The sequence below is a fragment of the Acinonyx jubatus genome, chromosome B3 (assembly GCF_027475565.1).
Source record: "Acinonyx jubatus isolate Ajub_Pintada_27869175 chromosome B3, VMU_Ajub_asm_v1.0, whole genome shotgun sequence".
Taxonomy (NCBI): domain Eukaryota; kingdom Metazoa; phylum Chordata; class Mammalia; order Carnivora; family Felidae; genus Acinonyx; species Acinonyx jubatus.
The window spans coordinates 28898724-28917141 of record NC_069386.1 but is presented as its reverse complement, the minus strand read 5'-3'; the positions used below and the strand labels follow the sequence as shown (position 1 = coordinate 28917141).

The 18418-nt window shown below is 35.4% G+C and overlaps 1 protein-coding gene across 5 annotated transcripts in view; it reads left to right on the top strand.

Moving 5' to 3' along the window:
* Nucleotides 1–18418, top strand: part of SCAPER (S-phase cyclin A associated protein in the ER) — a 505210-nt gene that overhangs the window by 238386 nt on the left and 248406 nt on the right. For all 5 annotated transcript variants that reach the window (XM_053223692.1, XM_053223691.1, XM_053223689.1 and 2 more), the window contains one exon: nt 12270–12335. In XM_053223692.1, the coding sequence (XP_053079667.1) occupies nt 12270–12335 (66 nt within the window). The remainder of the gene's footprint in view (nt 1–12269; nt 12336–18418) is intronic.

Sequence of the window (18418 nt, the reverse complement as noted above, 5' to 3'; positions counted from 1 at the left end):
TTTGAGTCTTCTCTCTCTCTCTCTCTCTCTCTCTCTTTTTGATGATTTTGACGAGTTTGGCTAGAAGCTTATCAGTTTTGTTGATCTTTAGAGAACCAGTGTTGATTTCATTGATCTGTTATTTTTTTAGTTTCTATTTCACTTACTTCTATTCTAATCTTTATCATTTTCTTCTGCTGATTTTGTGTTTTGTTTTTTGTTTTTTGTTGTTTTTTTTTTGCTAGCTCCTTTAGGTGTAAGGTTAGGTTGTTTATTTGTGATTTTTCTTCCTTCTTCAGATAGGCCTGTATTGCTATAAACTTCCTTCTTAAATCAGCTCTTGCTATATCCCAAAGATCTTTTTTCAAAAGTTTTTCTTTAAGTTCCAGTTAGTTAACATACAGTGTTAATACTAGTTTCGGGTGTGGAGTTTAGTGATTCATCGCTTACATACAACACAGTGCTTATTACAAGTGCCCTCCTTAATACCCATCATCTATTCAATTCATCCCCCTGCTCACCTCCCCTCCAAGAACCCTCAGTTTCCTCTCTATAGTTAAAAGTCTTGTTTCTGGTTTATGTATCTTTTTTTACCCCTATGTCCAGTAGTTTTGTTTCACATATGAGTGAAATCACATGATATTTATCTTTCTTTGACTGTCTGATTTTGCATAGCATAATACTCTCTAGCTCCATCCATGTCATTGCAAATGGCAAGATCTCATTCTTTTTATGGCTGAGTAATATTCCATTGTGTATGTATATGTGTGTGTGTATATGTGTAGGCACACACCCATATACATACACATTGTGTATATGTATATATATATATATGTATACATATATACATATACATATATATACACATATATATACATATATACACATATATATGTATATGTGTGTATGTATATATGTGTGTGTGTATGTGTGTGTGTGTATATATATATATATATATATATGTATATATATATATATATAAATCACATCTTCTTTTTCCATTCATCAGTCGGTGACATTTGGGCTCTTTTAATTTGACTATTGGTAATGCTGCTATAAACAGGGTGCATTTATCCCTGTGAATCAATATTTTTGTGCCCTTTGGATAAATACTTAGTAGTATAACTGCTGGATCATAGGGTAGTTCTATTTTTAACTTTTTGAGGCATCTCCATACTGTTTTCCTGGCTGGCCGCACCAGTTTGCATTCCCACCAACAGTGTAAGAGGGTTCCCCTTTCTCTACATCCTTGCCAACACCTGTTGTTTCATGTGTTGTTAATTTTAGCCATTATCACTGGTGTGCGATGATACCTCATTGTAGTTTTGATTTGTATTTCTCTGCTGATGTGTGATGTTGAGCATCTTTTCATGTATCTGTTAGCAATCTGTATGTCTTCTTTGGAAAAATGTCTATTTCTTCTGCCCATTTCTTAACTGGATTATTCACTTTTGGGTATTGACTTCTACAAGTTCTTTATAGATTTTAGATACTAACCCTTTATCAGATATGTCATTTGCAAATATCTTCTCCCATTCCATAAATTGCCTTCTAGTTTTGTTGATTGTTTCCTTTGCTATGCAGAAGCTTTTTTATCTTAAGTCCCAATAGTTTATTTTTGCTTTTGTTTTCTTTACCTCAGGAGACATACCTAGTAAGAAGTTGCTATGGTTAATATCAAAGAAGTTACTGCCTGTGTTCTCCTCTAAGGTTTTGATGGTTTCTTGTCTCACATTTAGGTCTTTAATCCTTTGAATTTATGTTTGTGTATGGTGAAAGAAAGTGGTCTGGTTTCATTCTTTTTGATGTTGCTGTTCAGTTTTCCCAACACCATTTATTTAAGAGACTGTCTTTTTTCCATTAGATATTCTTTTCTTCTTTGTCAAATATTAGTTGACCATATAGTTGCAGATTCATCTGGCTATTCTATACTGTTCCTTTGATCTGTGTGTCTGTTTTTGTGCCAGTACCATATTGCCTTGATCACTACAGCTTTGTAATGTAACTTGGTCCAGAATTGTGATGCTTGTAGCTTTGCTCTTCTTTTTTAAGATTGCTTTGGCTATTCAGGGTCTTTTGTGGTTCCATACAAATTTTAGGATTGTTTGTTCTAGCTCTTTGAAGAATGCTGGTGTTATTTTGATAGGGATTGCATCAGCTGTCTAGGTTGCTTTGGGTACTATAGACATTTTAACAATATTTGTTCTTTCAATCCATGAACGTGAATGTTTTTCACTTTGTTGTGTCATCTTCAGTTCCTTTTGTAGGTGTTTTATAGTTTTTCAGAGTACAGATCTTTTACCTCTTTGGTTAGGTGTATTCCTAGGTATCTTATGATTTTTGGTACAGTTGTAAATGGGCTTGACTACTTGATTTCTCTTTCTGCTGATTTATTATTGGTGTATAGAAATGTGACAGATTTCTGTATGTTGATTTTGTGTCCTGTGGCTTTATTGGATTCTTGTATCAGTCCTAGCAATTTTTTAGTGGAATCTTTTGGGTTTTCTATACAGAAACATAGAGTATCATGTCATTTGCAAATAGTGAAATTTTTACTTCTTCCTTGCTGAAAAGCAAATGTTGTGTGTTGAAAGATAATTACTTTGACCCCCAAAGTTTTCCTTTCTGTTTCATGCTGGGGATCAAGCTGCCTAGACTCAATGTATGTTAACAGAACATTTAGTTAAACAAGAATTTGAAAGAGAAATGTATCATTAGAAAATTTAAATACAGGTTTGATGCAATTTTATCAGTCCCTTTACCCTAGCATATAAAATATCTTTTTCTGGCAAAAGGACCCTCTTTCTCCCTCTTTACTCTTTTTTCTTGTTTTCTTGTTTCCAAAACAGGACAGATGTTTTCTATTAGACTTTGGTTCTAAATACTTTGATTTGAATCCATCTATGTAATGTAACTTTGAACAACTTCTCAGTGCCAGTTTCCTCATCTGTAAAATGGTTAACTCATAACTTTATTATGAGGATTACGTCAAGTTAACTCACGTAAAGTGCTCATCACATATTAAATGGTGTATATAAATTTAGGAGGGGGGTGCGCCTGAGTGGCTCAGTTGGTTAAGCGTCCAACTCTTGATTTTGGCTCAGGTCATGATCTCATGGGTTCGTGAATTCGAGTCCTATGTTGGGCTCTGTCCTGACAGGGCAGAGCCTGCTTGGGATTCTCTCTGTCTCCTCTCTCTGCCCCTCCCTTGCATGTGCATCCTCTCTCTCTCTCTCTCTCTCTCTCTCTCTCTCTCTCTCCCTCCCTCCCTCCCTCCCTCTCCCCTCCCCGCTTTTTCCCCCTTCTAAAAAATAAATAAACATTTTTTTTAAATGTAGATGACACTGGGAATATTTTTAAAGTATGTAGCCAATATGAGAACGTCCCTAATTTTAAAGTAAGTGGTAACCTATAATTTGTCATTGACATAGTTCATAGCCTTGGAGAAATTTCCAGTTTAAGTTTATTTGAATGTTAGGTTTGTTGAACATTTAAAAATGAATCAGCATAAGTCATCACATTAATTGAATAAGGAGAAAAATCCTGATTCTCTCAATGGACTTAGTAAAAGCAATACATCCATTCAAGAGAAAAACTTCAGCAGAATAATATTATTGAGAGAAACTTCAGGATCTGATAAAGTATTAACCAAAACCTTAGAGAAGATATACTTAGTGATAAACTATTGAATGCATTCTCATTTAAGAGTAGACAAGGACACATCTGCCACTGCCCCTTTTTGTTTGATATTGTAGTGGAGATTGTATTTAAGTTAGTAAGTTTAAGCTGTGGGAAATCAGAAAGGGAGAAACAAAGTTGTTATCATTTATAGTTGTTATGACTGTGTACTCTTATTTGAGAAAAACTGATTTGGATAAAGAAAACAGAAGATTTGATCAATAAATGAAAATATAGAAAAAGAGGAAAGAGCACCAAAACAGAAAAGGTAAATTGGATGATGTCAAATTCAAAATGTGCTTGAAAAGATACCATCAAAGAAGTGACCAGACAACGTGCAGCATGAGAAAATATATTTGCAAATCATGTTCCTGTAAGAAACTTGCAGCCAGTATATATGAAGACCTTTTCCAGCTCCATAATAAAAGGCAAATATCCCAGTAATAAACGGGCAAGGGATCTGAGTAGACATTTCTTGAACAAGATATACAAATGGCCAATATGATCACAAAAATGCCCAAAATCAGTAGTCCTCAAGGAAATGCAAACAAGTTCATAATGAGATTCCACTTTCTACCAAGTAGGATGGCTATATTTAATTATTTAGTTAGTTAATTAAATTATTAAATTTGATAATTCTTTAATAATGAAATTAACAACAAATATGTGGATAAGTTAGAATCTTCATAGCTCAGTGGTAGGGATGTAAAATTGTCTACTTTGGAAAATACTTGCTTAGTTCCTAAAAAGTTAAACATAGAATTACTACTATGTGACATAGTAATTCCACTCACAGATCTATATGCAGGAGAATCCTAATTATATAGTAAAATAAAACTTGTATACAGGGGCACCTGGGTGGCTCAGTCGGTTAAGCGTCTGACTTTGGCTCAGATCATGATCTCACGTTCGTGAGTTCGAGCCCTGCGTCAGGCTCTGTGCTGACAGCTCAGAGCCTGGAGCCTGCTTTGGATTCTGTGTCTCCCTCTCTCTCTGTCTCTCTCAAAAATAAATATTAAAAAAATTTAAAAACTTGTAAACATATGTTACAGCATTATTGAAAACAGCCAAAAGGTGGAAATAACCAATATTCGTCATCTGTTGAATGGTTAAGTAAAATATGTATACTCATACAATGAAATAGTATTTAGAAATAAAAAGAAATGAAGTAGTGATATATGCTACAATATGGATGAACTTTGAAAAGCATGCTAAGTGAAAGAAGCAAGTCTAAGAAGGCCATGTATCCTATGAAATATCAGCACTTACGTGAAATATCCAGGATAGGAAAATTTATTTTTATTTCTTTTAATTTTTTTAATGTTTTTATATATTTTTGAGAGAGAGAGAGAGTGTGTGAATGAGTGGAGGAGGGGCAGAGAGAAAGGGAGACACAGAATCTGAAGTGGGCCTGAACTCATGACCCGTGAGATCATGACCTGAGCTGAAGTTGGAAGCTTAACCGACTGAACCACCAGGCGCCCCCAGGATAGGAAAATTTGTAGACACAGAATGATTAGTGGTGCTTAGGGATGGGAGCAGGAGGGGTAAAATGGGGATTGATGGCTAAAAGTTATTGTGTTTTATTCAATGAGTATAAAAATGTTCTAAAGTTAGATTGTGATGATGCATGCACAACCTTGTGAATATAATAAAAAACACTGAATTATACATTTAGATGGTATTTGAATTATATCTCAATAAAGTTAGTTTAAAAAATAAAATAGCAGAAATGCTACGTAAATGTACTGATAAAAAACAAAGACTTGAATTTAGAATTCTTGAATTATGTGAGTGAAAATGGCTTCGTAGGGAACTGCAGTAGTAGTCTATAACCCTATGAAAACAATGGATTAACTGGCAAAAACTGTCAGATTCAACTTTTGTACTGCTGGAAATTAATCAAAAACTTACTGCTACCAGGGGAAAACACAATGCAAAACAATCAACTGAACGTTTTTAAGAGAGTTTAGTGGCATTTTAATTTACCCTAATTACATCTTCCACTCCTGAGCTCACCAGCAGCTTTGAAGACAACCACCTACATCCCTGATACAGGTACCTAGTACTACAGGGAGCAGATAAGACTTTATATTCGTGATGTGTGGTTGTTTATTTTGATCTGTTTGATGATTTTCTGAAGGAGTGGTTCCACAGGTTGCCTTTCTTTAACGTAACTCAGAAATCTCCCAGAGCTGCAGAGGCTACCTGGGGGCAGTTGTCAAAAAAAAAAAAAAAAACTTAAAGGCAGATGTATTAGACAGTGCAGTCTGGGGCAAGGAAAAACACTCAGGACAAACAATAATCAAGAAGCTTGGGAGTGAGGTGCCTTGAGGAGGGGAGGGGAGGATTGAAATGCTTTCAGTAATAAGGGCTTTGAGGCGCTCCCACATACTGTGAAAAATCTAGAGGGCCAAATGCATGCCCAGAGCTGGATGGATACATGTTCAGAAAAGACCTGAGAATTTCCTAAGGTCTTATCTCTGGCTGACCTCCAGGCTTATATGCATGAAGAGTTGTAAACTGCCAGAGTTTTGTCATTTTGTCTCAACCGCACACACAGCACATCAGCAAATATGATATTAGGACTTTTGTTGTTGTTGTTGTCATTCCTGGTATTTAAGGAAAGCACTTGCATCACTAGTTGATCACTAAAGTAACTGAACAGAGACTTTAGTGGCCATAGTGACAAAGAATACAAACTTTAGATGATTAATTCAGAAAAGTGGGAGGGAGGTGAAAGTGGGTAATGGGCATTGAGGAGGGCACCTGTTGGACTGAGCACTGGGTGTTGACAATTTGACAATAAATTTCATATTAAAAAAAAGTTACCAAATAAATAAAACTACATCAAGCAGCAAAAACACACCCTGTCAGAGGAGGAGAATTTGATTTTCAGCATTGCCACATTATAATATTCAAAATGTCTAGTTTTTGACAAAAAGTTACAAGGTGTGCAAACAAAAAGGAAGTTGGCCTATACACAGAAAAAAAAAATTAATAGAAAATGTCCCAGGAGAAACCCACACATTGGCCTTAATACACAAAAGCTTTAAATTAAAACGTTAAAGTATACTTGGGATGCCTGGGTGGTTCAGTTCGTTGACCGTCCGACTTTGGCTCAGGTCATGATCTCATGGTGTGCGAATTCCAGCCTGCATCGGGCTCTATGCTGACAGCTCAGAGCCTGGAGCCTGCTTGGGATTCTATGTCTCCCTCTATCTCTGCCCCTCTCCCCCTCTCTCTTTCTCTCTCTCTCTCTCTCTCTCTTTCTCTCTCTAAATCATAAATATTAAAAAAAAATTTTAAGTTGAAATATACTCAGGGAACTAAAGGTTCCATGAGAATGATATCTAACCAACTGGGGAATAGTAATAATGATATATTAAAATTATATTTATATTTTATTTAATATATAATTTAAATTATAAAAAGGATGAATAGAAATTTTGTAGCTGAAAAATACAGTGACCAAAATGAAAAATTCACCTGAAGAATTCAACAGCTAATTTGGGCAAGTAGAAATAAGAATCCGTGAACTTGAAGATAGATCATCTGAGATGATCTCTATGGGGGAAAGAATGAAAAAAATGAATAGAGTTTCAAAAACCTGTGGGACCAATACATGTTGAAGGGGAGTCCCAGAAGGAGAGTAGAGAGAGAAAAAAATACAGAGTAGAGAGAAAGAATATTTGAGGAAATAATGGGTGGAAAATTCCCAAATTTAATGTAAGATATGAATCTGCACATCTCAGACACACAGCAAACTTTAAGTAGAGGAAACTCAGCAATCCAAACTGTTACACATTATAATCAAAGTGTTGTAAGGCAAAGACAAAAAAATCTTGAAAGCAGCAAAAGTGAATCAGCTCTTCATATATGAAACATTCTCAATATAATTAACAGCTTATTTCTAATCAGAACCTATACAGGCTAAAAGGTAGTAGGATGACATATTCAGTTCCCTTGTAGAAAAAAATCAAAAACAAATTGTCAACCAAAAATTGTATGTCTGGCAAAACTTCAAAAATGAAAGAGAAATTAATATATTTTGTGATAAATAAAAATAAAAAATAAGTATTTTTTCTATTTGATTTAAAAGACATTTGCCCAAAACAATAATTATCAAACTTACATTGATGAACACATAATATATAAGGATGTAATTTGTAATAATAGCATAAAGGAAGTACAGAGCTATATAGGAACAATATGTTTATATACTGCTGAAAGGAAGTTGGTATTAATTGTAACTAGATTGTTATGAACTGTTAATTATAATTCCCAGGACAACCGCTAAGAAGTTAATTCTGTGTGTGTATGTATGTATGTATATATAGAATCATACTAGAAGAAATGAGAAGAGAATGAAAATGGCACTCTGGAAAATTTCTAACACAAAACAAAGCAGTAGTAAGGTAGAATTGAGAGGGACAAAGATATATGGGAAATAGCAAAATGGCAAAAGCAAATCAGTCCTCATTTATTACATTAAATGTAAGTACAGTAAATATTCCAGTGAAAGACACAGGTTGGCACAATGGATTTTTAGAAATGATCCAACTGTATGTTTTTTTCGTGACTCACTTTGAATATAAGGACCCAAGTGGTTTAATGTGAAGGGATGGAAAGATATTTTATGCAAAGTTTACCTCTACAAAATAATGTAGCTGAAGTAGCTATGTTAATATCACACAACAAAGACTTTAAGACAAAAATTATAGGGGCGCCTGGGTGGCTCAGTCGGTTAAGCGGCCAACTTCAGCTCAGGTCATGATCTTGCGGTTAGTGAGTTGAAGCCCCGCATCAGGCTCTGTGCTGACAGCTCAGAGCCTGGAGCCTGTTTCAGATTCTGTGTCTCCCTCTCTCTGACCCTCCCCTGTTCATGCTCTGTCTCTCTCTGTCTTAAAAATAAATGTTAAAAAAAATTAAAAAAAAAGACAAAAATTATACAGTAGACAAGAAAGACATTATATAATGGTGAAAGAGTGAATCTATTAAAACATGTATGTACCTATCAGAGCCCCAAAATATATGAAGAAAAAACTGACAGAATGGGGGGAGACATAGATAATTCAACAGTAGTAGTTAGAGGCTTCAATATCCCACTTTAAAAAATGAACAGGACGGCTAAACTGAAGATCAACAAGGAAATAATAAAGGTTAATAACTTATTACAAGCCAACTAAACCCAATAGATGTATAGAGAACATTCCACCAAAAACAGCAGAATGTATACTTTGCTCAAATGATATGGAATATTCTCCAGCAGAGACCATATATTCGACCACAAAAGTTTTCATAAATTTGTAAATATTGAAATCATAATGGCATTTTTGACCACAAGGAACAGGTTTGAAATCAGTAACAAAAGGAAATTATACAAGACACTCTTTAAGTACTAAAGCAACTGGAACTCTCATACTTTTCTGGTAGAATTACACATTGGAATGATCCCTCCTGTAAATATTTTGGTAAATATGCTTATCATGTAAGCCAGTAATCCCATTCTTAGGTATTTATCCAAGAGAAGTTAGGACATTTGCCTATGTAACAACTTGTCCTCAAATGTTCATAGTAGCTTTATTCATAAATAGCCCCAATCTAGAAAGAAGTGAAATACCTAAGTAGAGATAAATAAATAGTGATGTCCACCCAATGATACACTACAAACAGTAAAATCCATTAATTAATAATACATTCAGCACTATGAAAGAAACTCAAGAGATTTATGTTAAATGAATTTATGTGTGTATGGGTGTAGTAATTTGATATTCAGAAAGCCATAGTGGTAAAAAGCAGATGAACAGTTGCTAGTAGCACAGGAGGAGTGACTCCAAAGAGACATGAAAACATTTTGTGGGGTGGTGGAAATGTTTTACATCATGATTGTGTTTTCAGTTATATTGGTAGACACAGCTGTGAAAATTCATTTATACACTTTAACTTGTTTTTTTTTTTTAATTTTTTTTTCAACGTTTATTTATTTTTGGGACAGAGAGAGACAGAGCATGAACGGGGGAGGGGCAGAGAGAGAGGGAGACACAGAATCGGAAACAGGCTCCAGGCTCTGAGCCATCAGCCCATAGCCTGACGCGGGGCTCGAACCCACGGACCGCGAGATCGTGACCTGGCTGAAGTCGGACACTCAACCGACTGCGCCACCCAGGCGCCCCTAACTTGTTTTATTGTATGTAAATTATATCTTAAAATAAGAGTAACCCACAAAATATAAAAATAAGTAAAGACAAGAAAAAACCCACTTTGGAATCAAGGGCTTGGGGGGTGGAGACAACATTACTTGAAGTAAGAGTTTTTTAAGAGTAAGTCAAAATGGAAATTAGAGATTATTTGAAATTTGTGACAATGAGAGCACAAAACTTATGGGATGTGGCCCAAACTATTACAAATGAAATATTAGCCTTAAGTGATTTTATTATTTAAAGTAAAAATGGCCTAAACAATCAAGGAGCTAGACCCATATTCACATCAACCCCCATACAAAATAGGATATAAAAATACTTTTTGTTAGCCTGTGAAAAGGCTAACAAAAAATAAAATGGAGTAAACAAGCCACATTATGAATAAGAAAGAGTATGACTAAGATGACATCATTAAAAATGAGGGAATGCAGTATACAGCACTACGCTAACAAAATTTAAAATCTTTTTTTCTTTTTAAGAGAGATAGAGCAAGCGAGTGAGTGAGCATGTGCCCAAGCAGGGGAGGGACAGAGGGAGAGAGAGAATCCCAGGCAGACTCCATGCCCAGCGTGGAGCCCCACATGGGCTCAGTCTCAGGCCTGTGAGATTTTGACATGAGCCGAAATCCAGAGTCAGATGCTTAACAGACTGAGCCACCCAGGCACCCCGAAATTTAAAATCTTAATAAAGTAAAGTAGGTCATTTCTACAAAATAAGTCATCAGAATTTAATTGTAATAGAGTACCTGAAAGGGTTTGTTTTCTGCCTTACCTCTCACTATCCCCACATTTTAATATTTTGCTCCAGCAGAATGGATCTGTACACTTCCTAAGCATAGCCAGTGTTTTCCCATGTGTTGAGTATTGCTTACTCACTTTTCTCTATTGTTACTACCATTTCCTCTTTTTTGTGTGTATTTGGATGCTACCTATTTTTCAAGCAAGTACACATTCCATTTCCTTCAGGACACTTACTTTAGCATGTTAACTAGAAATAAGCACTTGTGGCAATAGTCATCTGTCACTTACTCTGCCTTGTAGACTTGGGTATCTTTTCATACTCTTATGTCTTCCTCTCCCTTACAGAGAATAAATTCTGTGACTATTCCCCCTATGTAGACACATCATTCCTGCTATATATATACCTCTCAGTTTATACAGAGTAGGAACTCTGGAAATAAATATTTACCTGATTGCTAAAAAGTGAATCAAGAGAGGATTCAAATTAGGAAAAAGTGGTTAGCTACTATTTCAGGTAAAATTACGATTTTTGAGGGGTGCCTGGGTGGCTCAGTCGGTTAAGCATCCGACTTCAACTCAGGTCATGTTCTTACTGCTTGTGGGTTCAGAGCCTGGAGCCTGCTTCGGATTCTGTGTCTCCCTCTCTCTCTGCCCCTCCCCTGCTTTCTCTCTCTCTCTCTCTCTCTCTCTCTCTCTCAAAAATAATTACTTGCCACTGTAAAGTGGTTATTTTCCTGTTTTGATATTCCTTAATATTGTGGCTGATAGCAATGAGCATGCGGAGGTTGCAACAGCACATAATTTAATGTTGAACTCTAATTTAGTTATTCTTTTGTTCCCATGTATAACCTGTGCTAATTTGCTTTTTCCTTATTAGGGGTGTTGTAATTTGCATCTTTCATGATTTTTTTATGAAGTATTGCTTATTTTTTCATTGTGATCTGGATTGATCTACATCATGAATAATTCTTTCATAGGTCTAATTCTTTGAGACTAGGACTCTTTGGGTGAGCAGTTAAAATTTAAGTTAGTATTTTCCTTTTTTTCTTCCAAAAAGAGAAATTGACAAATTAAGTCAATATTAATGGATTGCTATAGTGACACCTTTGTTAGATTAACTGTTGATGGCTATCCCTATTGGTTCAGGCAAGCTAGAGCCTAGTTAGACAGTGGCAGAAAAGCATTATCTCAGATTTTTCCAAGCTTTTGGTATTTAAGAAATATAAATAACAAAACAAAACAAATCTTTGTCTCATCCAGTAACTTTCACTGCCTTTCAAATTATTTCTAAAGTTAAATATTCTTGTATTCAGCTTTGCGTTATATACCTCTTAAGGTATATAGATATTTAGCCATTTCAACTATCTTGTAGAAACCTAATATGGTTTTAAATTTAATTATCATGAGTTTAACATTTCTGAAAAATAAGCACCATTCTGTACCATATCTGTAAACTTAGAAATGTTTTTATGAATCTCCTCTTTATCCTATGAGGAAATAATTTTTAGTCTTTTTTGATAACATTTATAGTATTTTAAAGAAATATTCTCAGAAATCAAAGTGTTAAACTAATGTTCCTAATACTGGGAGAGGAGAAACATAGGGTTTTAGATCATCATAAAAATTAGCAGCAAATTAACTGACAGTGATAAAACTTTTTTCTCTTCAGGGCCAAGGAATATGAGAGTTTAATGGAAACAAAAAACTCTGGATCTGACTCACCTTATAAAGCAAAGTGAGTATTTTACCCTATATTTTATTTCTCTATCTCACTGGTGTCTGCCTGTACAAAAGTTTATCTGAACTTGTATTCCTGTGATCCTGGGCTTTGGTATTGGTTGCCTAGAGCTTCATTCTTCTAACACAGTGGTCTCCAGCCAGGGATGATTTTGTCAGGGGATATTTGTGCCTGGGGATATGTAAACACATTTTGGTTATCACAGCTTGGAGAAATGGTGCTACTCCCATCAAGTGTAAAGAGACGCAGGGATGCTGTTAAACACTCTGCGGTGAGCAAAGAATTATCTCATCTGAAACATCAGTAGCACCTAAGTAGAGAAATGCTGTTCTAGCAGAACAGGTTCTGGCAGTGCTGTTCTGGTTCTTGCTCTGAGGAGGCCTTGTTCAGGATTGTTGCCAGGGCCACTTGACAAATGAGGAGGATTTGACTCCACCACTGAGTATTCATGTAACTACACAGGAGCTAAGTAAACAAAACCATCGTCATTTTGCTTCTCTCAAATATGTTACCAGTAGAGGTGTGGTGAGGAAGATACTCAAAAACACTGCTGATGGGAGTGCAAATTAGTGTAGTCTTAGTGAAAGGCAATGTGAATCCAGAGCTTAGAACATACACTGCTGCTTGGTGAAATAATGCAAAATGTGCCCAAATATTTATATACAAAAATAACTATTTTACTGTTATTTTTCATAGTGAAAAAGTCAAGAAATAACTGCCACAAATTGAAGAATATCTATAACCAGTTGTTGGTGTAGATATGCTATAGCATTTTAATGTAGCAGTTATTTACATTTAAAACAGAGATATTGTTGCCTTCTGAAATGAGCTACCCACTGGGGCACCTGCATGGCTCAGTCAGTTAAGCGTCTAACTCTTGATTTCAGCTCATGTCTTGATCTCAGGGTCATGAGTTTAAGCTCTGTGTTGGGCTCTGTGCTGGACATGAAGCCTACCTAAAAAAATAGAAAAAGAAATGAGATGCCCTTAAGATAATTACTTTTATCACTTATTGTTTTGAAACAATTAGTCATTGCCATCCTAAAAGAAAAAAATGTAAAATATTAAAGAAGTTAACAAAATTATCAAGATTATGATACTGTGTATCTGGAAAACCCAAGAAAATCAAGTGAAAAACTAGTAGAAATAAGAGAATAAATTCAGTAAGGTGGCTGATTACCAAATTAATGTGATAATATTTGGCTTTTCTGGGCCTTTGCCTCATTCCAGTCTCCTTACTTGTGTTGCCTCGTTTATTCCTCACAACAACTCAATGAGTTTCATTAGGGAAGCTAAGCCTTAGACAGGGTAAGTAACTTGCTTTAAGATTATGCAACAACATAGCCAAGCTACAAAATTAATACTTTCCTTTCTCATGATCAGTTAGAAAACATCAATATCATTTACAATAGCAATAAAAAATAAACTAAGAATAAACTTGACAAGAAATATGAAGGCTCTATAAAAATTAAAAACCTTAAAATCCTAACAAAGGGTATAAAAGAAGACTTGTATAAATGGAAAAACAAATTACACTCTTGGATAGAAGACATGGTATAGTAAAATGTCAATAAAATAACAACCGTTTTAAAAAAGAATCATTTTAAAGAACATGCAGAAAAATAAATGAAAATTTCTAGAAAAATAATTTTAAGGGATAGTGAGGTAGGACTGCACTTACAGATATCAAAGTATTTGTTAAAATATTTTTGCACTGGGGCATTAATAAAAATTCAAATTGATGGAAGAGAGTTTTAAAAACAGTCTAGAAATAGATTAAAATATTTGAGCAAATTTAATATATGATGGTGAGATAATGTTTACAAAGATAGCCACAACTTGAGCCATTCCTGGGGGCATGCCCCTGTGCAATCTAATATAACTTTGCCACTATTACATCAAGTGCTGGACTCTATTTCCTTTCCTCTTGAATTTATTCTGGACTTTTGACTTGTTTTTGACCTGCAGACGACTACAGAAGCACTATGTGATTTCCAAGACTTGGCCTCGGAAGTCTTGAGGCATCTCTTTCAACCTCACTTTCTTGCTCCCCTGTGATTGCCGTGTAGGGAAGCCTGGGTCAGCCCCCCGCCCTCCCGCCTTGAGGATGAGAGATCACTTGGTCATGGTGATAATCCTTTTAATATGTAGTTGAATTCATTTTGCTTGTTCTCTTGAGGATTTTTGAATCAGTGTTCATAGGAGATTTTAAAATTTATCAAGCCTCTGCTTGTGTTACATTTGCTTATATCCCATTGACCAAAGCAAGTCATCTCACCAAGTCCAGGGTCATTGTAGGAGGAGAGTGTACAAGTCATGGATAGCAGGGTGTAATTCGGGAGGGCCTTTAATGTAAACAGTCTACTTCAGAACTTTCTCTGGATTCTCCTCTTACTTGACTGGCCACTCTTTTTCAGTATCTTTTGCTCGGTTCTTACTTGTCTCCTTGACCTCCAACATTAGCATGCCTATGTCTTGAGCATTCAAACACAGAATTATTGCCTTGGTAATCTTACTCAGTTTTATGACTGTAAACATTTAGTCACTGATGGATTTTAAATTTAGGACTCCAACCCAGCCCTCTCCCCAGAACTCCAGGCTCATATATCCAACTTCCTGTTTAGTATTTCCACTTGGATGTCTGTTTGTTCAATTGGACCCCTCAAGTGAACGTGTACAAAATTAAACTCTTGAAATTTGCTCCCAAACTTTACCCCTCATATTTTTTGCTCGTTTTAGGAAATGGCAAGTCCATCCTTTAAGTTGAGACTAAAATCTTTAGAGTCATCCTCTTTCTCCTCACACTTCATTCTCAGTCCATCAACAAATTCTGTTGGCTCTGTCTTTAAAATATATTCAGAATCTGACCACTTTTCATTACCTCCATAGTAACTACTCTGATTTAACCTACCATTATCTCTCATCTGGATTAATTTAATAGCCTCCTAATTAGTCTTCTACTGCTTCTGCTTTTCCTTACTACAGTCTGTTGACTACTGGGCAGCCAGGACGTTTGTTTAAATTATAAGCCTAGAAAAAATAGCAGTAGCAATAGAAGCATAATTTTTCAGTATCTCCAGATCTTCACATAGAAACCAGGCAAGTAGTTAAGAAAACCAAAAACCCATGGCAGTGTTTAACAACAAACCACCTTACCAGATATCTCCATGAAATCCAAAAAACAAGTAAATCCAAACAGCCTTAGGTACTGCATGTTATTGACATCAGTGTGAAAGAAAGCAGAAAGAAGCAACTGGAATAACAGATGTAAGGAAAGAAGAAGAACCCCAAAATAACTAAGGTTTTCACTGCAAAGTACAGGGAACCAATTTGAAAAAAATCACTTGAACCTCATTTTCAAGTAAGTTCCTCTGGGAGGGCTCATGTGAACAATGTTGCCTTGCTCTTGCATATCAATAATTTTATGCCTTCAAAAATTAGTTTTGCCAATTGCAAAATTATTGACCCACATTTTTTTTCTTGAGAATCTTCAATCTTAAAAAATGAACTTTATCTAATCAAAATTGTTAGACTTCAACATAATGACTGTGGTGAACCTGATATAGTTTCTTATAGAACTAAGACTGATGGCCAGAAGAAGAATATTACATAGTAACTGTATCTCATAATTTTATAACATAACTAAGAAAAATATCAGTGAATATGAGGAGAACATATGCTAATAAATTAAATGTTCTCTAATTATATTGGTAAAGATAGCAGTAATGTTATTCTGAGTCTGTTCTGCATATAATATGCGATAAAGTAAAAGATATTATGCAAACTAAAATTCTCTCATCCCCTGTGTTCCTGAGAAGTTGAGTCCTGAGTTTACAAGAAAGGAGAAAGGAGATAAATGTAATATAGAAGAGATGAGGTAAAACCCCTGAAGGACTGAATTTGAATTAAATGAATTTGTGAGGTATTTTATCTTTCAGAAAGTGTTATGTGTATTTGTGTGTATACATATTTGTATATGTATGTGCATATGTATACATGTATATATATGAATGTATGTGTATATGCACACATTTATTTCCTAGCTCTGCCCATTAAAGAGACCTAGAAACAATGACCAGCATAGTGGCAGTGAGCTCACTGATTTGGGACTTGAAATATCATTTCTCACGAAAAGAAGCGAGAACTTCTTAGAAAAATGCCTAATTCTAGATCTAAATGCCCTGTCATACTAGATGGCAAGGAGGCTATCAAAAACTTCTAGCATTTTGTCCAAGGACTCAGTAGCCAACTTAAGAATTTTATACTGGACAAAGAAGATAATTTGACCTTCCAAAAGGATAATTATTATAACTGATTTAATTTGGTAACCAAATAGTAGATGAAGTGTCTTCTTATTAAAATATTCTAGCCAATAAGTGAAAATGACTCTTTCTCTCTTCCTCTGGTTACCCTTCCCTTTCCAGAAAAATTTAGTCCTGAAGTCATTAGATGAGAGAATACCAAGCAGCCATCTGCAGTGTTGAGATGGCCGGAGACAACAGTGGCACAGTGGGGGATGTAAGAGCCTGAGGAGGCTGAGGTGGACATTTGTGCAGGGGCATGAGGAGTGGCCATATGTGGAAGCTCAGAGCCCCAGCAGAATGAAGGGAGCTTCCATGTGAGGTGGGGCATCATGGCCTGGCGTGGTGAGTCAGAGCAGAATGAGGAGGGCATCTCTATGGAAGAGCATCCTGGCATAGTCTGTTAGAGCCCACGTGAAGAGGGAAGCCTGACAAAGGCTGTTGAAACCCAAGCAAGGGTGAGAGAGCACAAAAACCCAGAGTGGGGAGTCAGAGCCCAAGCTGGGACATAATAGCATACATATAGAAACAAAGATGGGTGATATGTTACATGTAGGGGAATTGGTCAAATAAATAAATATATTAAGGATGATGAAAGGCAGATTGCTCACTACTGGAGAAGAGTTAAAAATATATCCAGGAAGAATAGAAAGACCATGTAGTGAATTGGAATTATAGGTATCAGTTTTAATTTGTATTTTCCAATATGTAGAAATAGAAATATAGATGTAACTGTGTTGATTTATTGATATATATGTAATATGATAATATGTATATATGACATATATAATATATGTAATATTAATATATAATAATATATATTATATATATGTATGTATTTATATGTATATATATGTATGTATGTGTGTGTATGTATATATATATGTGTGTATGTATATATATATGTGTGTGTGTGTGTATATATATATATATATATATATATATATATATATATATAAAATATACACATTTCCTAGCTCTTTCCACTGAGAGTCAGGGCCTTGAAACAGCAACGCCCCAATAGCATTGAGCACATCAAGTATACTCATGTAATGTGAAGGCAAGGTGGTTTCTCAAAAGGGGAAGTGGGTTCGTTTTTCTACAAGAAGGGATGCTGGCGGGCAAAAATGAAAGATACCCAATATAAAAGGTAACATGTACACTGATTTTTGTCACCTGATCTAGGTATTTCTTAAGATCTTACATTTAAAAATATAGGCTTCACCATATTATTTAAAAATATAGGCTTCACCATATTATTTAAAAACAGAAGGGGAACCAATAGCCCTAAAACTGTTAAGGTGTTTATGTCTTCTTGTCCATCACACTAACGAGCAATATTTCTTCCTAAAGTGGACCCAGTCTCCTTTCTTACATTTTTACAAATCATCCCAGTGATCTAATGAACCCTCCCCAAAACTTTACTGTGACAAAAGTTAGGGCTTCTTACAGAAATACATTTACATTTCACATTTACCGGTGACATATATGAACTTAGAGTTGTTGTGGGAATTTAAGTTTTGAGAAGAAAGTACTTGACCTTACAAAATTCCTCACAAAGCCCTTTATCAGACAGATAATTCTCATGTTCTAGGCTGGGAGGTACAGCGCCTCTACTTTTTCTTCCCATGCTAGAAGAATTTTCTGCCAGAAGTAACTCAAATAACATTTTCTGTGTTAAAAACTGGATCCTCTAAACAGCTTCTGTTCTTCCCCTGTAGGGAAAATATAACTTTCAGGGCCTGAGTCCCGACAGTCTATAATTATTCATAGTATGAA